The 26,037-nt window shown below is 41.7% G+C and overlaps 1 protein-coding gene across 3 annotated transcripts in view; it reads left to right on the top strand.

Moving 5' to 3' along the window:
- Positions 1 to 26,036, top strand: part of camkk1a (calcium/calmodulin-dependent protein kinase kinase 1, alpha a) — a 60,477-nt gene extending 34,441 nt beyond the window's left edge. The window contains exons 6-17 of one of the 3 annotated variants that reach the window (XM_061752136.1): positions 270 to 403; positions 3,857 to 3,893; positions 4,228 to 4,249; positions 6,461 to 6,549; positions 8,567 to 8,766; positions 10,957 to 11,010; positions 11,124 to 11,197; positions 13,717 to 13,804; positions 17,498 to 17,626; positions 18,644 to 18,747; positions 19,810 to 19,857; positions 21,167 to 26,036. In XM_061752136.1, coding sequence (XP_061608120.1) covers positions 270 to 403; positions 3,857 to 3,893; positions 4,228 to 4,249; positions 6,461 to 6,549; positions 8,567 to 8,766; positions 10,957 to 11,010; positions 11,124 to 11,197; positions 13,717 to 13,804; positions 17,498 to 17,626; positions 18,644 to 18,747; positions 19,810 to 19,857; positions 21,167 to 21,239 — 1,052 coding nt within the window. In that variant the 3' untranslated portion in view covers positions 21,240 to 26,036. The remainder of the gene's footprint in view (positions 1 to 269; positions 404 to 3,856; positions 3,894 to 4,227; positions 4,250 to 6,460; positions 6,550 to 8,566; positions 8,767 to 10,956; positions 11,011 to 11,123; positions 11,198 to 13,716; positions 13,805 to 17,497; positions 17,627 to 18,643; positions 18,748 to 19,809; positions 19,858 to 21,166) is intronic. The other 2 variants (XM_061752138.1, XM_061752137.1) reach the window with 2 other exon arrangements.
- The last annotated feature ends 1 nt before the right edge of the window (position 26,037 follows it).

Here is a 26,037-nt window from a genome sequence, read left to right as displayed (position 1 = left end):
AGAAAAGAAAAAACCTCTTTGTAAATCTGTTTTGGGGCACATTGGTACCGAATTGCCACAGACTGGCTTTTGATAAGGGCCTACTTGAACTGGACCGTTTTGGCCATGCTGGACTGTGTGTGTGTGTGTGTGTTTTAATGAAGGCATTGCAATAATTTTTATTACATGAAGAGAGAGCCAATGTGCCAAATAGTGGCTAGATCAGGTTTGATTAATTTCGAAATGTGTGTGTGTGTGTGTGTGCGTGCATACCCGTTTGGATTCTGCAGGTCGTCCACCCCCAAGAGGACCCAAAGCAGTCCAAGGAGAGCAGTCCAAATTCTTGGGACCACTGGAAAGAGTCTACCAAGAGATTGCCATCCTCAAAAAACTTGATCATGTCAACATTGTTAAACTAGTGGAGGTGAGTTGATCACCTGTTTTTTCTGGTCGACATAAAAACTAAACATTTTGCATTCTGGTTTCAACCAGTGGATTAGTTGGACATTAGTGAGGGAATCACATTGATCATTTTATCTTGATTGGGCATGGTTTTCAACCATTTTTCACACACTAAGAAAGAAATCACTCAAAGGAAAACCTTCTACTAGAGAGGACATCAACAGCGGTATTTTGACAGCATAGGAAAACAGGAGAACTAAATACACTCATCATACAGACGAGGTCAGTTGGGTGGAATTGAAGCTTGCCAAGAGTGTTTGTGTAAATGGAAAGGGATCCAGAGGCAGGCAACAAGCTGGAGTAAGAATAAATGTAGTGTTTTAATAAACAAAAGACACACGATAAACATGGATACAAAAGTACAACCAAAAGCAATGACGAAAAAGGTACGCCGTGAGGCGAGTTACTCCTAGCAATAATAAACCAAGGGCACGCTGGTGGAAGGGAATGGTCTAACAAACAATAAATCCTAAACAAGGAAATAAGCAAACTACAACGGCAAAAAATTGGAGTCGCGTAAAAATAACACAGGACGGATGTACCACTGAACCGAGGACGTAGGAAGTACAAAAAGGGCAATGGCAGAAGCAATGGTCTATAGCAACTCCTTTCTGCTGCTGCTGGATTTTCAACTCTCCAATTTGCAATAGCTTGCAGGTGCGCCTCAGCCGGCTCGGCCCACCGATGATCACCAAGGGAACTGAAAGACAATGAAACCAAACCAACTAGGAACATAATAAGGCTGACTGGCGGACAGTGGGAGCTGGCTCGGGCTCAATAGAAGAGATAATCAAAAAAGAAAACTAAACTGGAATGTGACAAGATAATCGTTTGCAGTTTGTCTTCTATTGTTTTATTATGTCACCTACTGTATATAATGCTTTATGTACCGATAGTGTAAATAGCTAAATAGGTGACTAAACTGTCCTGAAAGCAAAGAGTAATGCGATATTTGACTGGACTTTTATGATGAATGTATATGGGGGATTCATACTTAGTTTTAATCGCTAAAAGACGTTGATTCTATTCTCAACAAACTTTTCTTACCCACAGTTTCCAAGGAGGAAGACGTTTAGGAATAATAAACACTAGAATAAACACTACAAATAATAGTTTTGTATAAAAAGGTGAATATGAGGTAAAACATCTGAGCTTTTTGTGTGCTAGATTCAAATCTGCATCAGATACACAGCTTATAAAATAAAAGACTGCATTTTTAGGTGAGAAAAAGTAATGGAATCGATTCGCTCAATAGACTAAAGTAAGGCTTAATATTTTGTTGGAAATTCTTTGCTTGCAATAACTGCATCAAGGCCTGTAATCCATCGACATCGCCAAACTTGTTTGACTTTTGTAATGCTTTTCAGGCTTGCACCACAGCCTTTTTCCATTGTTGTTTGTTTTGGGGGGGGGTGGGGAGGGGGGTACGCCCGTCTTCAGTCTTCTCTTTAACAGGTTAATTATGTTCTCTGGAGATGTTAATTCTATTTTTCTGGAGATTGACTTGGACAGTCTAAAACCATTCACTTCTTTACCCTGATGAATTCCTTTGTCGTTTGAGTTTGAGTCTTTTGGGTCATTATCTTGCTTCACAGTGAAGGCTCTCCCAATCAGCCTCATTTTTATTTATTTATTTATTTATTTATTTTTTTTAATTTTTTTGGATGAAGCCTAAATTTTTTGGGTGTACAGCAAATGTAAGGAATTGTCTCTTTTTCCAATATGTTTTTGGAAGGGAATGCATTTGCCAAATCATATTTCATCCAATTTGTTCCTTGAGTTCTGAGTGACTATGCGATTGCGTTCCAGTTGCTCTTCTCTCGTTTTGAATATTGGAGCCCACGCACACAGTGGAGAACAGATTAAAAGCAATGAATGTGATGTGTTCATTTGTCGCAGATGGAAGAAGGAATATCATCCATGCTGAGTCATACAGAGTAAAACTTTTTTTTCTTTTAAATCTCACTTTTTCTAACATGCCTGTAATTTTAGTTACCCTTTTAGTGCAGCTTAGTCATCCACTACATGAGTCAACAACCACCAATGGCTGGGAATCTGTCACCATTTTCAGAAAATGGCTCAACGTTTCTCAGCATTACAAACGGCAAACACTGGTGTTTCAATTGTGTATTTTTCAAAAATAAAAGAACAGTGTTTGCAATGACGTTTATTGTGGGAAATATTTGCCTTAGTCTCAATCACACAAAAATCATTTGACACATCACTCACATCAATTAAAGAAATGTTATGTCACTGCGGCCCATACGCATGCTCCGCTGCTCGCAGACGAGTTTGCGTCTTGACAGTTGTGCAAGAACGCGCGTGACAACAACAGTGACTTTTGCGATCATGTAAATAACTACTTATGAATAAATAACCGCTATCATGGACAGTATTATATGCTGCAGTGAAGTCTTGTCATTATCTCACACTATTTGCGCTATATTAACTGTTCCACTTTAGCTTCCCACTTTTTCTGCTAGCATTGATTATTTTTTTTAATGATCATTCATTGAACTGTATTACAGAATCATTTGCAGCTGCATCACGATCCATTAAAGAATCAATTACTTCTGCCACCCCTAAATCTTAATCATTTTGCATTCGCAAATATCTTATTCACCTTATTTGTATCTTTTGGCTCTTTAAAAAGAAGCAAAACAACGTACATCACTGACAGTATTTGTTTAAAGCACTAATGCATGGAAATTTTACCAATAGAAAAATCATGATGTCCATGAACAAATCTATATTGTTTGTTTTATTTCAATGTATTTTAGCAGTCAACATCATTTTACACGTCTACGACAGTTTAAAATGTTATTAAGAGCATTGACTTTGGCGGTTCCACCTCAACTTCACAATTTTGTCAATTTGCATTATCAATCACAATGACAGGCATTATTAGATTGTACACATCACCATTATTGTTGCTTACTATTGCTTGAAGATACTAGATTATCAGCAAGCCTTCACAGATGGACTGATGTGTTTAACGAGGCATTGCGTCGACAGATCTTTATCTTTCCTTTTGCCACCAGGATGTTGTGGCGAGTTGCCTCACACGAACCGCAGTACAGCGATGACGTCTGTTTATTAAACAGACCATCAGTTCGAGTGAAGCGACCCATTGCGGGGGATGACATTTTTTAAATGAAAGCTCCTCTTCTGTCTGTTCCGGAACTGTAATCTGCTTTCATGAGCGTCTGCGGAAAAGGTCAAATAGTTAAAACAGTGCGGGTCAAAACAACTCTGCAGCTGTCAGGAGGAATCCTTCATTTTTATGTCACGACTGAGTCCACATATGCATTATGCACAGATGGACCCTAAAAAGAATCTTTGTAAATGATTAAAAAAAACCGACCTATTTATGTTTCGTCTCACGCTGTTATTCACTGTCGTGTCCATGTGACAGGTGCTGGATGATCCTTCAGAGGATAACCTTCACATGGGTATGCACACCATATTTTCTTTCTTTCTCTGCTTTTTACCAGACTAATCCCATGCATGCAACTAGTGTTCATGTAACTAATTCAGTTTGTCCGTGGCTTCCCTCCGGGCGCACACAAGCCCTCGTCAGCGCTGCCAGGTCACAGTTGGACCGTCAAACGCCTCACATGCTTAATGTGGCACATTTAGATAATTCAATGCTGTAATTCAAGGCAATACATTTGCTGCTGGCTCGCTACCCTGAGGCTGCATCAGTAGCAAAACTCAGTGTAATGTTTGCATGAATTATTTTGTTTTTGGCATTCATATTTGCTATCCCTTCTCTTTTTCTGACAGTATTCGAGCTGATGCGTAAAGGGTGAGTGGAGATTGTGTCCTTTGTTAGTATTTGAAGGCTCATCCCCATGGTTTCCCTTCCTCATTTCTTCATTCCCTCCATCCATCTGCCCCCAGCCTCAGCCTTTTTAGTGTTCTTCTCCAGGGCTCCGAGCCGACACTGTGCAGGTCTTTGTGGCATTTCTGGCTTCAAAGGGATTTGTAATAAGTTCATGCTTATTACCAGCAGAAGTCAGATCCTGCATGCATGAGCTGGCAACCCCAGAATGCTAAAAATGTGATCAAATGAGCTATTGTTGTTGTTACATAAGTGGAAGGGAAAGTGGTTATAAATGACATGCATGCATACAGTACATATGATTTGCTATTTGATCTTTTAGATCTTGGCGCTCAAGATCGTTAAAATACATGTTGTGTGTTGTTGCGACTTTCGGCGTGTCCCATCAGGTGTTGCTACCTTAACACCTTAATCTAACGGTTTTTTGATTTTTTAAAAGTTGGATTAACGTAGCCAGACTATTTAATTGGCAGTGTGTTTGGGCTGACAAGGTAATCAATTGTTACATCACCTTAGAGAAGTCAGTACTTTATAGCATATGAATGGAAGGAAAACACATTAAAAAAAAAAAAAAAACTGTGACAGTGTTCCCCAATAATTCTGTGATGACCTGCCAAGTACAGTGGGAAAACATATTGTGTTAAAACAGTGATTCAGCAATATTTTGTCTCTGCCTTTGATGCCAACATATCCACAAAATCAAGGCAGATCTCCTTGGTGCACAAATTGAAATGTTCTCGCACGAACAAGATGTGCAGAGCTGCATATGTATCCCTTTTACCCCTCGCCTTGTACCAGATAGCAAGTTGGAACAAGCCACTCTTCCTTGTTGAAGCCCCTGCGCTAAATTAGCTTAAAGGAGCGTTATCACCATCTAATGTCACCGGTGGAAGACATTAGGTGCACCTTTTGTCACAAGTTTATTCAGACGCAACCCAAGAGCAGGTGCAGGCTGAGAGGTTGTGATGAAAAGTTTATTGAACAAAGGGGAATGGAGACGGTCCTTGAGATATGCTGGCGGGTTGTTGAGGCAGGGAACGTGTGGGAGGCAGTGGCGAGGACAGGCGGCTGGCTTGGCGGCGTGGTGGAAGGAGTCAACTCGGCGAGGGACACGAAGGGAGCACTGAGGAGAAGGAGAAACACAGAGGTCAGAAAAATCACAAGAAGTGGCGTGGCTTACGAGACGCTTGAGAGCCGTTGTACCGCAAGAGAGCGTTAATACTCTGGCGAGAGTTTCCGGGATCAGGCAGGCTTTTATGCAGGTGGTGATGAGGGCTGATTGATGACAGGTTCGCGGCCGAGGTGGTGCTGATTACTGTGAAGAGAGGGAGGGAGAGAGAGAGAGAGAGAGAGAGAGAGAGAGAGGGCAAGAGGAGCGCAAAGTGCCACCAGGCTCCACCAAAAAGGACTGCAGGGCACCGCTCATGACACCTTCTATATTTTAATGACATCCTATGTACAGTATTTATGTGTGCTTGTTTTGATACATTAGTGATAACATTTTGGTATAAAAGCGAGCTTTGGCATGGCGCTCCACGCCAACGGCTCGGGCATGACAACTTCGTGAAGCCCCCTCACTTGAACATCTCTCCTAAAAGTGTGAAATGAATGTCATCATGGGGATCACTAAAGTTTAATCAATCAAAATAAATCAATGACTCCCTCTGGCATCTACCAAAACATTTTTCCTCCCGTGTGGGCCAGTACGGATATATGTGATAGCAGAGTAAGCGAAAAAAAACAAAAAACTGCATACAATCAGAGATGCCCTGCTCAGATCCATATTCGGCCTTGATCATACAGGTATAAAAATCAACAAAGAAGAGAATATCCCAAATGTAAAAGCACTGTAGACGGACAGACAGATCAGCTACAGTATATCCTGTAATTGTGATCTGGATGTTATCACCGTGTGCCAATCAATGGCGTTTTAAACATGTCTACCCAAACAACACACTCGTGGGAAATCACCTTCGGCGAAAAACACTAATTTGAAATTGGGCAATAAGGCATGCAGTAAAAATACAACATTCGTGGTGTTTGACTTTGACTATGGTACTCGATTTCTGAGGACTCTCTGGACGTCATCAATCAATTTCAAGTTCTAATTAGCATGTTAGTGTGCATCTGATATGTCAAAGTCTATGAAATATTGTGTGCGCTTTCCATTTGCAGGCCAGTGATGGAAGTCCCCACAGACAATCCTTTGTCAGGGGAGCAGGCAAGGTTATACTTCCGAGACGTCATCCTTGGCATAGAGTACTGTAAGTATCCCTCACATGGAGGCTTCGTAAGGGGGCCAGTTAGTGCAATATAAACCTAATTAACTAATTAACTATTCCTACATTTGATTGTGCTTTATTAAGACCATTGTCTTCTCGCTACCTAACAGGACATTTTTTCCAAAGTATATTTCATTTTCCAACTAAAGGGACGTACTGTACCACAAGGCCAGAGTGTTTAGGACCCTTTTCTCAGGCAGTTTGTCTGCTTTCAACCTCATCAATACCTACAATGTATGCCTCAAAAAATGTTTCTTTAGACATGCCCTCATTTGCTGCAGTAGATTGGTTTCACAAGGCTTCAGTCCTAATGATTGCCAATCAATACTGTCTCTCCATTGCAGCTTTCAGAGAAGTCTGCAGAGAGTCCTCGGAAAAAAAGATAACATCTCATGTTGAAGGGTTCTTCAGCAAGCTAGCTGAGCCAGGTTCCTCTGATTGAAAACCCGTTAAGTGCTGTATTTTGTTGACAATGATTAATTAATCCCTTCAAAATCTTAGATTGTATTGAAGTCTCCATTTGGACACATCTTCAAATGAACCTATACTGATTACTAATGCCCATCGCAATCAGAATGCTTTCGTAGAATCTCTTGTTTGTTGAAGGAAGTGCTTCTTTTTATGTTGTAATTTGGATGTAACTATATATAATAAGCAGTACAGATCATAAACGCCTGGATGTATGGTGCTTATGATGCGTGATTTGCTGTAGCTTCTTTAATAAGGCGATTGCTTTGTTTGAGACCTCATCAGACAAGGAAGTACCACTTACCCATTAAGTGAAGTGGGCTAGGACTTTTTGGGTAAGTGGTATTTGTAAGAAAATCCCTGCACAGGAAGTCAGCACTAGCTCTTGACTTGGAGTGTCTGAGCCTTGTGCTTGAAAACATATTGCACCCACAGAAAACTACCGGAAGCTTGTCAAGATGGTAGTGATGAGATACAGTACATTTTGTTTCTCAACACCTTTATTCATTGTCAATACAACCGCTGAATATTGCAACCTGGGAGGAGCACAAAAAAGTACGGTAATTTTGCACATAGGAAAAATGTACTTGGGTATTTAAAAAAGACATTTTTTAAGTTAAGAAGGGGGACCCGAGGGTGTGTTCCAACTACAGGGGAATCACCCTCCTCAGCCTCCCTGGTAAATTCTATTCAGGGGTGCTGGAGAGGAGGGTCCGTTGGGAAGTCTAATCTCAGATCCAGGAGGAGCAGTGGGGTTTTCGTCCTGGCCATGGAGCAGTGGACCAGCTCTACACCCTCGGCAGGGTCCTCGAGGGTGCATGGGAGTTCGCACAACTGGTCATGTGTTTTGTGGACTTGGAGAAGGCGTTGGACCGTGTCCCTTGGGGAGTCCTGTGGGTGGTGATTTGGGAGTATGAAGTACCGAACACCCTGATACGGGCTGTTCGGTCCCTGTACGACCGGAGTCAGAGTTTGGTCCGCACATCCGACAGTAAGACCGGAGAGACTACGTCTTTCGCCTGGCCCAGGAACGCCTCGGGATCCCCCCGGAAGAGCTGGACGAAGTGGCTGGGGAGAGGGAAGTCTTGGCGTCCCTGCTAAAGCTCCTGCCCCCGCGACCCGACCTCGGATAAGTGCTAGAAAATGGATAGATGGATGGATAATTAATAAACAAAGTTTATATTAATCCTAACCCAGCTCCAACTGAATGTTTATGCGACCTCGTTTTACACCCCAAAAGTATTCGAGGATTATCAAAATCCTGTAGCTCCATGATAAAAAATGTTATGCTACTGTCAGAATCTTTAAGAAAGTGTTAGTATGCCGAGATGGAACTTAATGGTTTATGTATTCACGTTACACATTTTCTTACACCACAGTAATCGGTACATTGTCTGTGTATATGATGTTGTTAAACGTGAAGATAATCTGACTGTATTTTGTAAATCAGCTACTGAGCATTAGACGATTATTAAAGCCAAAAGTAGTTTTGGCTGTTTGATATTTAGACCATTAACTTGTATCTCCACAGTGCACTACCAGAAAATTGTACACCGGGACATCAAGCCTTCGAATTTGTTACTGGGGGACGACGGCCATGTAAAGATTGCAGATTTTGGAGTGAGCAACCAGTTTGAGGGCAAAGACGCTTTGCTGTCCGGCACAGCTGGTACTCCTGCATTCATGGCGCCCGAGACCTTGTCAGACAAACGCAAGAGCTTCAGTGGAAAAGTGAGTTGGCTTCATGATGGATGGATGCTTGCATACATAATACATACAGTACACGTCCAAGTTTTGAGTTACATATTTTGCTAAAAGGATTTATTATTATTTTGGCACCAAACCTGTACCAAAGTTAAAATTTGTCTTCACTTTTTACAGATATTCTAAACTTTTTTTTGTCCACCATGTCCCTTTCTAACATGAATTGATCCATGCTCTTTATATTTGGTTGTCACTATTTTCCATTATTTCTGATTTCAAATTCAGTTTGTTAAAATTAGATATAATAAGGAAGAGCCGCAGGGGCAGTTGTATAGGCCTCTATATGTAATATGATTAGGTGATTATAATTGAATAATGATTATAGGTGGTCATAACGGCCCTCTGAGGGAACCCATAACTACAGTATGTGGCCCATGATGAAAAAATAACAAATAAATAAAAGAGATTGACACCCTTGCTCTAGAGTATGCTGGAGATTGAAAGGTGAAAACATTGTTTTTGTTAAAATAATGAAAATATTTTTAAAAACAATGAAATTGGTTTTTAATTAATATTTCTAACACTAGTCTTTTGCCCTTTTCTTGTCATTTCCCCGCAGAAATATGCATATTCAATCAAATTGGGGCAGTCTTCAAGTAACCTAACATGTTTTTACAATGTGGGAGGAAGCCATAGTACATGGAGAAAAACCACACACGCACAAACGGACATGCAAACTCCATACACAGAGGTTTCAACAGAGATTCATTCCTTGTTTAGATCTTGGCTGGCCTGCTGCACTGATATAAAATCAAAGGTTCTTTATCATCTCTCCTTTTTCTGTTGCAATGATCAAACATGATGATGATGATGATGTTAGAGAATAACTGCCATCGTCAAATTCATTTACTCACACAGTACAACAATACTATCTACTCTGATCCAATTTGAGAAAAAGCCCCTCTGATATTCTGTAAACGCCTCTCAGTATGAAGCAGTGCAGTTCGACACTACTGCAAACTACCACCACAATAATAAACATTTGATGATCATGACCGTTTCAAAATGCTTGCTGCTTGAGAAAATTGTTTAGATTTGCATATAAACTGTTCTAATTCAAAAGAGTACCATGTTTTGACTAGTGCTGGCACATACAATGACATACAATTTTTGCATTCCAAAAATGTTGGGTTTAGTTCCCCTTTAAGTATGCATCTTACTAGTATGCTTTTTGTGTCCAACATTGAAATCTCTCATCATATCGCTCACTTTTTATTTTTCAGTGCTTTTGATGCATAAGACCATTAGACCAAGTCAGTCACATGGCACCATCTAAGGATAAACATCTGTGGCATTGGACATGACTTGTGCAGGCTCAGATAGCTTTTTTTTTTTTTTTTTTTTATCATTTCATATCAGAGGCTGAGCTACATAGTTCCCTCAATCTAATCATATCATATAATCTCAATGTTTTACCACAATATTCCAAAATTGTCCCCTCATTCTGTACCCTATTTTAGTCTCGGTAAAAGAAAAAAAAAAAAAGGCCTCACATACTGTATGCAACTATGTATTTAAATAAAATATTTTTTCAAAATATTTGTTCAAACACTCTACAGCTCACAATTATGCACAGATCTTACGACTTTCATGTGTCTGAATGCACAGTCTACATTTAATAAATTTCAATGAATTGAACTGAATCGAGCGGCACGGTGGACGACTGGTTAGAGCGTCTGCCTCACAGTTCTGAGGTCCGGGGTACAATCCCCGGCCCCGCCTGTGTGGAGTTTGCATGTTCTCCCCGTGCCTGCGTAGGTTTTCTCCGGGCACTCCGCTTTCCTCCCACATCCCAAAAACATGCATGGTAGGTTAATTGACAACTCTAAATTGCCCGTAGGTGTGAATGTGAGTGCGAACGGTTGTTTGTTTGTATGTGCCCTGCGATTGGCTGGCGACCAGTTCAGGGTGTACCCCGCCTCCTGCCCGACGATAGCTGGGATGGGCTCCAGCGCGCCCGCGACCCTAGTGAGGAGAAGCGGCTCAGAAAATGGATGGAGATGAAGAACCCTTTGAAAACTGAATAACAGCTGATTCAAGATACTTGAGCTCACTGTGGCCATATAGGCATCAATTTCATAATTTAACTCGCTACTAATTGGTAATTTGTGCATTTTTGACAGTTTTTCTTACACATCTATATTTAACTTTCTTAAGGCACTGGATGTTTGGGCCATGGGAGTCACTCTCTACTGTTTCATCTTTGGAAAGGCAAGTTTACATCTTTGTTCTTGACTTGCTTCAATAAAAATATTTGTACCCGACAGAGTAGTTGAGTATACCTTTGTTGTGTTTATCCATTGTTTTCTGTGCCCTGCCTACAGTGCCCATTCATAGACGAGTACATATTGGCTCTGCACAATAAGATAAGGACGAAACCTGTGGATTTCCCAGAAATGTAAGTTCCCCGCGTTGCGCCTCCACACCGCCACTCCATTAAAAAGAGACAGACCCAGCCACCTCCAGTTCACCATTTGCCACTCATTTTGTCTGCATCCCAGACACAAACATATCAGTGCACTGCCAGCATGCACTAAATGTCACCTGCATGTGATCAAAACAACCACTGAAAAGGCAAACCGGGACATCAGCGGATTGGGAATGCGCAAACCTTTCTTCCTTTTGCCTTTTTAATGAACACACATATGACAGGACATGGAAGTGAGCTATAGACAGGTTGACGGGGCAAACTGATTAAGTAACTTCATATTAAACCTTCTCCCAAACACGTTAACACACTACCTCATGGTGATTAATGGAGGCATCACATTGCCAGAATGAATTGGTTTCTTATCGCTCGGGTCTACGGCAAATGAGGCGGCCTATTGCATGGCAACATGCAAATGTCCTTTCATAAGGAATTACAATTCTGTCACTGTGCTGGTTTCAAGTATGTCTGAACACTGACAACACTTAATTGAGCTCATCACTGGAACATTTGAGAAGGACAAAATGTCTACTACAGCTTTTACTGACTTCGCGGTCCCTCGTAGTCAGCTCAGCTTTTAAGAATCCAATGATTGAATTGTTTACAACAACATTCTTCACAGTATACCTCGTTCCACATTATCCATTCAAGCTGTCAAATCAGCATCTCACCATGGGAAAGATTAGCACAGGCTGGAGAAGAAATTCTGTTAATTATCAGACACACACAAAAAAAAAATAATAATCCCCATTGGATTGTGGGTATCATTAGCATTAGCAGCTAGTTTTGTGAGTGATCACGCAAATAGTTACAAGGCTGGTCGGCTGTACGTTGTCTGGGGTTCCTGTTCATTACAGTCTGGTTTGCTCAGTGTAGTCTTCTCAAGAGTCAGTCTTGTACCGTACTTCATTTTTTTTTTTTATTCACTTTATGTACCAATCGATCAACACTCAGCCAGCAACTATTCGACATGAATCTACATTCTTCTTCGTGTCCTTTTCTCCACCTCTTTTTGACATAAGAGTTTTACATAGTGCCCACTAATGTTCCGACTGAGATACCACAGTTGGATAAAATTGTACCTTCATAACAAGATGTCCAACTTGTGTTGCTCTTTTTAAAATGAATGCCTTATGTTTTTGATACTCACAGGAAATGCCATGTTTAAACTGAAATCTATTTATATTTGTGTTTGAAAGTGCCTCATTAGAAATGTTTGTAGGCAAGAAAATGCAGTAAACTGCTATATGCATAATGTGAATTTAAGGGAAATACTGTTATCTAAAACAGTAAGGACTCGAAAGTCAAAGTGTAGGACTTGCGACTTCACTCGGGACTTGAGTTGGGACATGGGAAATACTTGAGACTTTCTTGTGACTTGTAAAGCAATGACTTGGTCCCACCTCTGCTGTTTTGTGAAACAATCGTAAGCATAATGTGCGTTTGATTGTCATTAGAGAGAGAGAAGTAGGGTACTTCATTTTCTTGTTTAAACAAACATAACAAAATATTGCAATCAAAGATGATTACAGAGCTGCGCTTTCTTGAAACACTTGCAATGCTGCAGTGCTTCCTTTTCACTCTTCATACTTTTGACACTAGCATTTATCTTTGGGAGTTAGCTGTAAAATGTAAATGTTTGCACCATCCATGGTTCATTATGTCCTTCCATTTGTTCCCTTTTATTTAATTCAATGGTCAGTCAAGCGCGCACCGACCTGTTGGGTCAACAGGCTTATGTTGAAAATGAGACGATAAATTGTCACTTCTGTACTTAACTTCGCGTGACTTAAAGTGTACATAAAAAGTCTACATCCTCCTGTCCCAATGCCAGGTTTTGGTGAATTAAAAAAAAAATAAAAATAAAAAAAACCTAGACCAGGATAAATCATGTAAAAACCTTTCCCACCATTAATATGTCCTACAACCTGCACAACTCAATACATTTATTTCTTATCTTTTTTAGAGGGGAAGTAAAAATAAACTGAAAAAATGTGGTTACGCCCTCTCATACCTGGGATGTGGTTTTGTTCAGAATTACCAATCCCATTCAAACTCGTGTTAATGGGAGTCAGCACACACCTGCCATTATTTAAAGTGCCTCTGATGAACCCCAAATACATTTCAGATCTTCTAGTAGGTTGTTTGTTAAAGGTTTGAAGTATATTTTATTTATTTTTCTTCTTAATATTTTTTTGTTTTCCCCCAGAGGGATTGCTTCATTATTGTAGTTGTGGGTTTTGCGTGCCTCAGTTGACCGTAAGAGTTATAACAGCAAGGCGGACACCCAAGCGAGACCGGTCTTACGGTCGAGGCCTGACAAGGTGCAATCTATTTCTTGGGGGCCGTGTATGACCATGAAATGTTGTACATGTTCCATTACAGTGTGAAACAACGCGGTGGATTAAGTTGGAGGGCGAGGACTGTGTCCTGATCAAATCCGTCTTTCCAAAAGTTGCCTCTAGTGTCATTATCTTGTTTCCTTTCAGACCAAAAATGAATGAGGAGTTGCGGACTCTGATCTTGCGAATGTTGGACAAGAACCCAGACTCCCGAATCACCATCTCTGCGATCAAGGTAACACAGAGGGAAAACGGCAAATGTTAAATGGACTCCATGGGCATGCGGCACACTGGAACTGTCCAGATTTGCTCAACATGCTGCAGGGCATGATGGAAGCTGTGAGTCCCAGTGGAGGACTAGGCACAAACGAAGCACCGGGGTATGAGAGGCAGAGAGAGCCAGTATCAAGAGGATGGCATTCCTTTTCCTCTTTATGTCTCCCAGATACAATTAAATCATTTGTCAATGAGTCATCGTCCCGGGAGAGATTCTTCTTGTGTTTGTGGAACAAGAGACCATTGGGCTGACATGATGCATACGTTCCCTTTTTGTACATTGTTGGTGCATGCATTTATTTTGATTAGTTGTTTGCAGTTGTGAAGGACATGCAGTCCTAGTTATAGCTTGATGTATCTGAACCTCTATAAAGTGCTTTTTAGGTTTAATTTAAGCCTCTGTACAGGTAGATGTTAGCTAAGGTGAAATTTAGGAATAGCCTTACATTACCCTACAGTTTATGATTTTACAGTTTTAACTTTTTCCATGTTCACTGATTTGAATAGTTTGTAAACACTACTAGATGAATGATTTATAATCCCAATAAATCCAGTACAAGATGCAGAGAATTCCTGTGTGTCTAAACAGCACGAATATATTCTGGAGCAAACACAGAAATGTGAAACCATAAACAGTATATAATATTCTTCATCCATCTTAGTGACATTTGTTATGGAGCTTCTTATATACAGTCACGGACTGACAAATTATCTCTGTCTTTAAACAAGGATCCAGACCAGGACTACATTTTAAAGGTCCATCTAGAATATGTGCATAGACTGCAGAATCCAGACCATATTCTCTGACTGACTTTGTATCTGCCCCATACTTGTACCGGTAGATCACTGATTTTCGAGCACGATGAGGGGGAAGTTGTGGAAAAGTTGTTATTGTTAGTGGCCAAATGGTAATTTTTTTCCAGACAAATTAATATTGCAAAATGAGTACGCATTAAAAAAATTATAATTCACAGGAATTTAACCTCAGATAAGTCTAGTTAGCATTACAATTCTGAGAATTGTTCCTGTATTTGCTGAGAAAGTTTTGCTTTTCAAAGAGAGTGTACTCATTTATGTTTAGCGGTGTATGCCAAAAACTCAAAAACAGAAACAGCCATAACCTACTATACCGTACCGCCATTTGAACATGATTTTAGCCAATTGTTCCCACTTTTCTGGCACAGGCACAGTGAGGGGTAAAGGGCTTGTGAGACTGGGAAGTCCAATCATAACTCTGGTTCCCCCACTATATCATCAGTGTCCATTTCAGATGCACCAGGAATTCGTCCAACTATTGTGTGACCAGTGGGTGCTGCCTGTTGGCCCTTTTTCCCGACATCCATGGCAAATTATGCCTGAGCAGACTTGAAATCGGCCCCGATTAAAAATGGATTGCTTTGTTGTTACAGTTTTTCACATTAGCATTCTTGGGTCACAAACGTTGGAAATGTCTTTTTAGTCCTATAATTGAACTTGGTTAAAAATGTCACTCTTCTGTCGGTTGTTGTAGTTCACGTACTGTGTGTCTATTGGTTGAGGTTCAATATTTGTATTCATCCGTCCATCCATCTTGGGGTCTTTTATTTATTCATTTTTCTGTCCTGTTCGGCTGTTAGGTTCAGCAGAATGGACGATCTGTATCCCTTTTATGCCGGAACAGGCCTACTGTGTCACAGTGGACTTTTGAAGCTGCTGCTGTGGTTCTTGGTGTTATAATGGATATTTATTGAGGATCAGAGTCAAGTTTCTAGAGGAGAGTGAGAAAAGAAGACAAAAGACAAAGCACTAACTGTAAACTAGATGAGAAAAGTAAATCCTTATTTTTCTAGAACAAGGACAAGAGGGAAAGTATGCAGGACAAGAGGGAAAGTATGCAGGTCAAGGGTCGTGAACCCCGCTGTACGACTGAAGTGTGGTGGGAGTGCCTATGTAAATTACAAACGTCTATAGAATGAGAGTGTGAGTCAGGGGATACCCGAGCAATTTGCATATTCATGAGTTATTTGTCGCAATAAGTGAGTGGCCCCACACCCAGCGCAAAAGTGAATTGACACCGTTTCGCATACGCAATGACTGACAAAAGTGTCCTGTAATTGCTGGCCCTGAGGACCCCACCCAATCAATCGAGAGGCGGGATCGGGCCCAGGAGTCCACCCGACAGCAGCCCGGTGGACGGGACACGGCCCGCACCTTAGGACCCGGGGCGGTCTGCCGGCCCCACCGAGGCGCCACGACAACCGGCCACCCGGAGGAGGCCGCAGGGATCCACTGCCAGCCCCCCAGCCGACAACCCCACCGCCCCACGTGCCCCGCTATCCCACCCTCACCTCCACTCCCCCACCCCCCAGGAGAGCAAGATGCCCCCCCCCCAACCCGCAGGGCCCACGATGCAACCAGTCCCAGGGAGCAGCCGCGGGGGAGCCCCAACGCCAAGCAGTCATCCGGCCCAGGGGGCCCGGCCTCAGGAGCAGCACCCTGAAGCTAGTGAAACCCCACCTCCCCCCTGTTACTATGACTGCTGGGTCCCCGACTGGCAGTCATTGCCCTTATCCCGTGTATCAGTGCCCCCCACCCGAGTGGTGTGCTGCATTAAAATAAGGAGAGTCCAGTGTGGCGGGGTGTCTGCCAGGCACTGCGCCCTAACAGCCAAATCCTCCCCTACCCAAGACCCACCTCCCCCCAGAGATGCATGTGCTGCATTAAAGGAAATGGGGATGAGTGTGTGTTATGCATTCAAATCCTCGGGGCGGAGGGGCAGGGCGCCCGGACCGAGAAACAGCACTGACGTACTGAAACCCGGTCCGACACCCGCACCCTCCATCCATCCATTTTCTGAGCCGCTTCTCCTCACGCGGGTCGCGGGCGTGCTGGAGCCTATCCCAGCTATCATCGGGCAGGAGGCGGGGTACACCCTGAACTGGTTGCCAGCCAATCGCAGAGCACATACAAATAAACAACCATTCGCACTCACATTCACACCTACGGGCAATTTAGAGTCTCCAATTCATCCAATTTTTGGGATGTGGGAGGAAACCGGAGTGCCCGGAGAAAACCCACGCAGGCACGGGGAGAACATGCAAACTCCACACAGGCGGGACCGGGGATTGAACCCCGCTCCTCAGAACTGTGAGGCTGAGGCTCTAACCAGTCGGCCACCGTGCCGCACACCCGCACCCTCCCAACCCCATACCAGCCCCCCAGGAACCCCTGGATATGTGTGTGTGCCCAGATGTGACATTTCCAGTGAGCGGTGCGAGGTGAGTGATGAAGAGGCATGGCTCCTGCAGGTCGGGCCGCCCCACCCGGCCCCCGCAGCACCGACATCCTGGGGTCTTGAAGGACAAGCCCCTAAAATATGTATCATTTATCTTCATTTTTTATGTATTTAATTATTTTTATTTTTTTCATTTTTCTCACTTAAATTCAACAGTTTCTTGCTTGGTGCACATGCCTCCTTCCACACAGTTTCATTAAATGTGGGGTTTTTTTTTTTTTTTTTTGGGGGGGGGGAATATCCTTGGATTGTCTGCTTTGTGCTTGCCAAGCACTACAGGGTAATTACCTAATTGGATATCAGTTTCCTTTTTGCTGACTGATTGCAGCATAGGTTGCTCTTACTGCCGTGAAATGCATAGTGTATGTCTGTGTTTAGGTGGACCAATGGGTGACTCAGGGGGGCACTGACCCCCTGCCTCTGGAGGAGGAGCACTGCTCTGTGGTGGAGGTGACAGAAGAAGACATCAAGAACTCAGTCAAGTTTGTTCCCAGCCTTTCTGCTGTGGTAATTAACACTCTATTTTCATCATCACATATTTAACTCACAAATGGGCAAGTCAAATATTTACGATACATTTTTTTCTTTGTGGGCGAAGACTTTTGTTGTCAGATGCAACTTCGTAATCCTTGATAAATGTAGTGGTAGGAAATCTTCTAGATCAACTGAAACCTACGTGTGAATGAATGTTAAGTCAGTGCACAGTAATTGTTACCAGGGCTTATTCTGACTAAATTTACTATAACATGGTACAGCAAATGGATGGATGGATGTTTTTCTTTCTGAAGTCTTCTAATTACAGTACTGTATGAGAGATTGTGCACATTTCTGTTGTACTAATACTAATAATTTTAATAGTGGGTGTGAAATGCTGTATTTCACCTGCAACTTAAAGGGGATATATTATTATATATTATATTAAAACACCGGAAAAACTGCGGCAATTGCCACTGTCCGCTGAAATGACCAAGACGCAAAGAAAATCAGAGCTGAAAGGAGTTTTGTCATTGGTGACTGACTGGCTTCAAGTCGGCCCTTAAAAAAGCTTATTTCAAAAGCTCCCAAAGTGCATTGCTGAATAGACAATATCTTGCAGTAATTTTTGTTTCTAGCGTTTCAAAAATGATTACACATGCGAAAAAGATCCTTCCCCCCCCCCCCCCACAGCGGTGCCAGTGTACACCGGCCTTTCAGACACAGTAGTTAAAGATGCAAAATCATCCGCAACAATCCGTTTCAGGTTTGATCGATCACGTTGCACGTGATAAATTTTCATCTAGTCCTCCCATAACACGCAAAATGAACTACGAGGCAATTTTGCCTTTCACTGGATCAGCTTCCACATCTGTTTGCATGAGCAGTCAAGTAAGCCAACTTTTAATAAATCTAACCCAAAAGTGTGGTAACAACGGTATGCACTTGTTTTAGTCCTATGCTGTTCCTGCTGCCAACACGTCATTGCAAAACCAGCCAAAAGCTGTTATAAAGGTTTGACTTTTGTTTTTTTTGTTGTGCCTGTTTTAGATCTTGGTAAAAGCCATGTTGAGGAAACGCTCCTTCAGCAATCCATTTGAGTGCCCGAGTCGGAGGGAGGAGAGGTCTATGTCTGCACCCAGCAGCCTGCTCATGTAAGTGCAGACCTCAGACTTGTCCAGGTCTCTCCAGTACACTTACCTATTTTCTTTATGAATAGCACAAAAGTCCAATGTTTGTCCAATATTTAAGGTTGCTGGAGGTTCAGGCTGTTGTTGCTACTTTCCTCCTATCTCTTCGGCGAGCTAGCATCACTGCTGCAGCTCTAGCTGCTTTGTCTTGTCACCATAGCACCATAATTCATCCTATATTTGTATGCAGTGGGGCTTTACAGCTTTTATCAGGGCTTCTTTGTGTGCGGGTGTCAGAAATCATTGACTCAAGGATTGGGAGTATAACACCATGAGACAGAATTACAGTATGTTGCATCACAGCCAAGAAATGGCTGTAGCAGGGGGGCACCTATGGCTCTTCTGAAGGCTTCTGCATCTCTTAAGATCTGTTATATGACCCACACGCTTTCTAGATTAGCTATTGTTGTGGTGTAGATTTGTATCTCCCACTGTCACAGTAATGGTGTACTAATCTGGTTATTTGCTCCTAATGTGTTTGCAGTAATGGCCATTGGGCATGAAATACTGTAACTCTTAAAACTTCACTAGTAATTGGATTAGAAACCTGTATTTGCTTATGTTGTGTTGCCAGACTTTGGTGCCTTCACATGCAGCTTTGTGCTTTCAACACAGGAGGTGACACCAATGAAAAGCTTTTCAGATTTTAAAAGTGCCTTTATAGACTGACCACTTTCTCAGATGGCTTTCTAGCCAATGGAAGCGCGTGAAAACAACCCAAAATAAAACCTAAGCAACTTGGGTCGATTCACCGTGTCTGCACTCTCAATGCGTCATTATGAACCGCGTACAGTAGTTGCAATTCCTTGGGAATCCTGAGAAGTGACGTCTCCAAGCTGAAAGAACGAAATGAATTAAATGGTGGCGAGCATTCAAAGACGCCCTTCGGCAAATATGGTTCTCCGCATTCAGACAATGGTGACAGAGGGTGTCAGTGGTCGCCTCCACGAGCCACCGTTTTTTTCAGCTCCTGAGGTTTTCTCTTCATAAATGGCTTTTCCGTCTTTTTTCCCCACTTTGCTGCAGGGACTCTTGGCCTTGCCGGCCATCTTTAAAACTGCACCCATCACTCAGGTAACGCGTGCCATTGTACGAGTACTCACCAGACACGTTATCGGGTACACCTGCAAAAATCCAGAAGAGATCCAGAAGAAGAGCTGTATTGTCTATTCTGCTTTTAGAAAGACAACTGGCATAGCAGCAGTCCACAAACATCCACAAATCCTTAACTGTTAACAAAAAAAAACAACACATTGTTTGTCCATCGGTATATTAGTAGAAGGCGACTTTCTGGTTCATGGAAGATGCCCTATAAGATGTTATGAATGCATGTTGCCATTTTGATTCTGTATTAATTTTGCTAACAATATATATATATATATATATATATATATATATATAAATAAATAAACTAACCAAGCAGCCAAAAAACGTCGATCAAAACGTACTGTAAGCTAGGTGAGACCTTGCCTAAATTGCCCTCGGCTGAGGTAATGCATTATGCCCAGTGGTGAGTGAAGATGGCAGAGCGGCAAACGTTCAACAATGTATTTATTATTGTGGCTGCAGTTTGCCGTGCTGTACGACCAATCTGCATCCCACTCGGGTTTCTAACATTTTGACCTACTTAGTCGTCACATGACACAGCAATATGACGAAAAGCGCTCTCATCTCTCAAAATCATTTCAGTTCAATTCAAAAAGTTAAACCATATATTTTAGATAGATTCACGATGCACAAAGTGAAATATTTCATGATTTACTTGTTTTGATGATTATAGCTTAAAGCTAACTAAAACCCATATTTCAAGAAATTGTAATATTACAAAAAGAAAATTAGGTAGGAATTGGTCCTCTGCAAGTATTTAATGAATCTGTTTGATTTGAAATTCAAATTGAAATAAATGCACTTTTCTACATTATTGTGTACTGTATATCATAACGCGATGAAATTCCTCAACATATGATCCTATATCATCGCCTTGATTTCACAGGGAATAAATATTTATATTTAAGCCTTGGCAGAGGTCCTACCTCTCTGGGTGCCCTTGTGAAATTTGAAAATGCAACAACATTTTTGACGTTGCTTTTGTATTGAGCTCATGAGATCGTGCAGGTGTACCTAATGGCGTGGCCGGGGAATGTAGTCTGTCCGACATCCACCGCAGCAGCCTCTGCTTGCCGCCTTCTTGAGGTGATTCAGCTGCTCCTTTCCCACCTCTGACTTTCTTGTCATTTTCCTGCTGCTGCTGTCATTTAATGCTGCTCAATGTAGTCTTTGTGTATTTAACGCTCATCCTTGAAGGGAAGTCTTTCACTTGCTGCATATGCCTGTGTATTGGTAGTCATTCTTATTTGTCCCTTCTCTGTGTTGGTTCTTCCAGAAAGAGCAGCACAGGTGACGGACCCAGGGAAGGAGAGCTCGAGGACCTGCGTGAAGATGAACCCTCCTCTTGAGTCTTAATGATGCTTGTTTTAGTTCAACTTCTTTTCCACTTCTTCTGCTTCAACCATTGTGCGCTTGTCACTTCATGTTCTACACAGCAAACGGGCATGGGAATTCAATTTTTGCTTTTTATACTCGGACTCGCTTTTGTTTGCACTTCGCGTTGGCCTCAGAGTAACACTATTCCACCCATTTCTTCTTTGTATGTTGGTCTGTTCTGGGGAAAAGTCAAAGACTGGACCAGGACTTCTAGTTGAACACCATGTTGGACTGGAGTTTTTTTTTTTTTTTTTTTAATGCATCAAGTGCTGTGTACAGCTCTAGGAAAAAAAAAAAAAACAATACCACTGCAAATGTATCAGTTTCTCTGGTTTTGCCATGTATTTTTTAAAATTAAAATTTTTGTTTTAGTCTATAAACTACTGATGATATAACCCCCAATTAGTCAAAACAAATACTGTCATTTAGAGCATTTATTTGCAGAAAATGCAAACTGGTCAAAATATGTTCTTTTTTGTGTTTGTCTTCTAATTTTTTCCAGAGCTGTATATTGTCTTAAAGAGGACTACAGGGCTTTTTAATTTCTGACCTATGATGGGTTACTTTATTATTGTGCAAAGATGTCTGAAGGTCTTATTGAGGTTATTCCCACTATCCTCCTATCATATTTTTGGCATTTCTATATTGCCTTCACTGCCCTTTCGCCGGCACGGTGACCGACAGGTTAGCGCATCTGCCTCACACGTGTGAGGACCGGGGTTCAAATCCCGGCCCCGCCTGTGTGGAGTTTGCATGTTCTCCCCGTGCCTGCGTGACTTTTCTACGGGCAATGCGGTTTCCTCCCACATCCCAAAACATGCGTGGTAGGTTAATTGACAAGTCTAAATTGCCCGTAGGTGCGAATGGTTGTTTGTTTGTATGTGCCCTGCGATTGGCTGGCGACCGGTTCAGGGTGTACCCCGCCTCCCGCCCGAAGATAGCTGGGATGGGCTCCGGCACGCCCGCGACCCGCGTGAGGAGAAGCGGCTCAGAAACTGGATGTAACATACTTCAGACTTAGCATGTGGACAATGACAAACGTTATGCATAGTTTTGGCATCATACACCAGCGTCGCTCCGTCTCTCGGCTGGGCCGGGGACGCTTCGGGATCCCCCCCGGAAGAGCTACCGCCCCCGCGACCCGACCTTGGATAAGCGCTAGAAAATGGATGGATGGACACCAGCATCACTGATTTGAAATGAAACAATCAAGATGAAGTTAACCGGAGACTTCTACAGAAATATTCCATTGGCCATTGAGGAATTACAGATTTATGCAGAGTCCCTCAATTTGCATTTTAATACTTGAACAAAAATCATTTCCAGTCAATGAGCGCTTGAGATCTGGAGCATATTTGCGGTTCACTACTCTTGGATTCACCTTTTTGCTGTTTTTGTACTGATGCCTAACCTGTGTCTAATATAAAAGTATTACTTTGGTGCCATTTTGTGGCATATTTGTGCTAAGGAACAAGGTTGAAGTGAGTCGAAGAGCTTCATGCAGTGTGTTACCGCCATCTTGGTGCCAAAGAACTATGTTGTGAGTTGAAGAGCTTCATGGAGAGTGTTGCCCCCATCTTGTGGCGTCTTGGTTCCTAGGAACTATGTTGAAGTGAGTTGAAGAGCTGCGTGTAGTGCTCTGGGGCCATCTTGATGTCAAGGAACTATGTTAAAGTGAGTTGAGCTTCATGTAGTGCTTTGGTACCATCTTGATGCTGAGGAACTATGTTGAAGTAAGTTAAAGAGATTCATTGAATGCTTTGGCGCCATCGTGATACTAAGGAACTATGTCAAAGTGAGTTGAAGAGCTTCATGTAGTGCTTTGCCACCATCTTGAGGCATCCGTAGGCAGTTGTAAACCTTCTCAATGACTGGATTTTCAGTGTTCTGGCCCGGGAGAACACTGTATACTTGAAAATCCACCTTGTTCTAGTACCCATGGCAGCAGTCACAGTGACCTCCTTCCATTTGTCGTCCTCCAGCATGTGTAACACGTGATGCGGTGTGCTTTGGCTCACGAGCTGTTACTTTCATTCTCATTTCCCCCCGAAATCTGCTTCTGCAGGCCAAGTCTTAGTTTGGCTGTCTTTGTTGTAGACACGCTGCATTTGCATTCGTGACGGTGTCTCCGAGTTGGAGATTGTGACAATGATACGGCGACCTTCTCCACTTCACTCGTCTCCTGTCGGCTTCCAGGCCTTTAAATGTTGCGCTCATTAGTGCTTAATTTTAAAGAACGTACCCGAGCGTGGTTTGTTTGTTTCACCGCACAATGATAGCATCCTCACCCGAACGTTTGAGCCCTCGAAAATTGAATTACTCTGCATAACATGGCTGGAAGTGATGTAAATCATCCCATCTAAATCACATATAAGATTGTCAGTTGTATTCTGATGTTGAATTAATTGCAGGTTTTTTTTGGTTTTGTTTTGTTCCATTGGCTGCTTGCTTACCAAAGAGATCCGTTGAGCCGCACCGACGAGGTGCGTTTCAATGTCACGGTGAGACCTCGTCTGCCGACAACAGCGCGGCGATGTTCTCCTTCTGCAGTATGTGGCTGATTAGAAAGGGGGGGGGGCGCTTGCTGCACTTTTGCATGCCCTCGATTTGGTCTCACCTTCCGGGTCCTCCAGTACGAGATGATGAGGGCAAATTGGCAGAATGGGCATTGGAAGGTATTTGGCATACTGCTTATTAGGCCGATTCAGAATTCCCGGAACCGTGAATGCTGCTGACAGCCTGGCCTCTATTATATCAAGGGAGAATGTTACTTCTGTTTTGAAAGTGTTGGCAAATTAGCTATTTATTAGTCATATCTTAATGTCCAATTATCAAAAAATGTGTCGGCATTGCACAGTTGAAATATTCTGTTGTGTATTGTTTCTCGCTGCTGTATCTTGAAGTACTGAGGAGGGGAACTTTGAATGAAGGGCTTTTTTTTTTTTTTGTAAAACATTCAATGTAAACTCTGGTGGTGTTTTTTTTTTTTTTTTTACGTGTGTGTTTGTGCAGCTAACTTTTTGTCCGACCACTGAGGCTGGTCATCACGTGATCTGTGCTTTGGTCATCCACCTTGAAAGGTAACCCACTGCTTGCACTTTACATTACTCCATTTACTGTAAATACGTGATTTTTTTATATGACAGACTTGCTACACTCCGCAATACGTGTGCAAGACTAATAGTCATAGTGTGCATCCCCTTTAAAAGACAATAGATGCTTTACTCCTGGATATGTATTTGCATTTAACTAATATTTAAACATTTTGAGTTGTAAAAGCAGCTGTACTTTGTACAGTCATAAACTACAGATGCGCTTTCTTTCACTTACTGTACCTGATGTGCATAAGCTGCAAACTTTTCATTCTTATGTGAAGCATGTGTCTTAACTCAATATGTACTAGAAGAGGCCCCGGAAAAAGGTCAACGAGTAATCACTTTATTTATTCTCCAGCTCCAGATAAATAAGTAACTTGCACGTTTGCTTTTCTGTACATTCTTAATGGGAGTTGTAATACTTGCGTGGATGGTACTCTTATGCATGTTATTCAAGATTTTACCCAGCAGCATTTTATGCATACACTTTAATGTATTCTTACCTGGAAAATGTCAAATGACCTGGATTGCGGAGACTAAAGCGGTGCTTTCGAAAGAGAAATAAAAAACACGGGTGCCGTAGTTGCGCTGGAACTGATTTGGCGTAAACCAATTGTAGGAGTAATATGAGCTTGCTGATGTGTATTTTATTGTCCTAATACATGCTGGTCTATTTTTCCATGTTGCATTGTTTTGTATATTTCTCCATGTATAGTGCTTAACACATTTATTCAGACCACTGTATAAAAAAGAAAAAGAGACCATCCGGCATCATGAATTGCATTAATGTGGATGGATTTTTTTTTTTTTTTTTTACTGTTTTAAACAAGAATAATGAATTTCAAACTGCATTCAAAACTGCAAAAACTTGAAATCTTATATTTGTACTGAAAACTAATTTGACTACACTTAAAATAAGACTCATCACTGAAAATTTAAGCTTTTTTTTTTTTTGCTTTTTTTTTTTTTTTACTTTAAATAAGTAACGAAAGAATTGCCAGTTAGGTTTTGGTTCTACTTATTTCAAGCGAAAAATTAGCTTGAAAAAGTGAAGATTGTCTAAAAAAAAAAAAAAAAAAAAAAAAATTACTTTTAAATGATGAGTCCTTTTAAGTGTAATCAGATAAGTTTTGACGAGAAATAAGATCTTCTCGGTAAGATTTAGACTTTTTGCAGTGCACTGTAGAAAATGGATGGATGGAATCCAAATTCACTGTTTACACCCAAATTAGATCTGGCTCACTGGGCTTCTCTGAGAAGTCGGAAATGGTCAACCACTAAAATGTTTTGTTTAGGAATGCAAGGAAATATTTTTACACTTCGATCAAGAATAAATAAAATGTGCTTAAAAATGTTAAAACAGCTTAATCTGACAATTTATGAAGGCCTGAAATTGAAGTATATCATTTTGTTTAAAGAGCCTCTACATGCTGGTTTGTTAACCATTACACAAACCTGAATGTTTTCAGTTTTTGTTAGCTGTGGCATAAACGCTTGATTGGGTGGTGGTCTAATTGTGTTTGTTAGGCACTGTACGTATGTTGCTCGGACGTAAACAGAAGCATGTCTCACTCATACGGTCACATTGTAAATATCAATGTAAACTAAGCTATTTTTGCATGCCTTTTTGTACCTCTTGATTTGACAGACAATAAAAATGAGACAGAATCCAAAG

The sequence above is a fragment of the Phyllopteryx taeniolatus genome, chromosome 17 (assembly GCF_024500385.1).
Source record: "Phyllopteryx taeniolatus isolate TA_2022b chromosome 17, UOR_Ptae_1.2, whole genome shotgun sequence".
In the NCBI taxonomy this organism is placed as follows: domain Eukaryota; kingdom Metazoa; phylum Chordata; class Actinopteri; order Syngnathiformes; family Syngnathidae; genus Phyllopteryx; species Phyllopteryx taeniolatus.
Note: the sequence above shows the minus strand (reverse complement) of the source record. Positions and strands in the feature narration are given on the sequence as shown.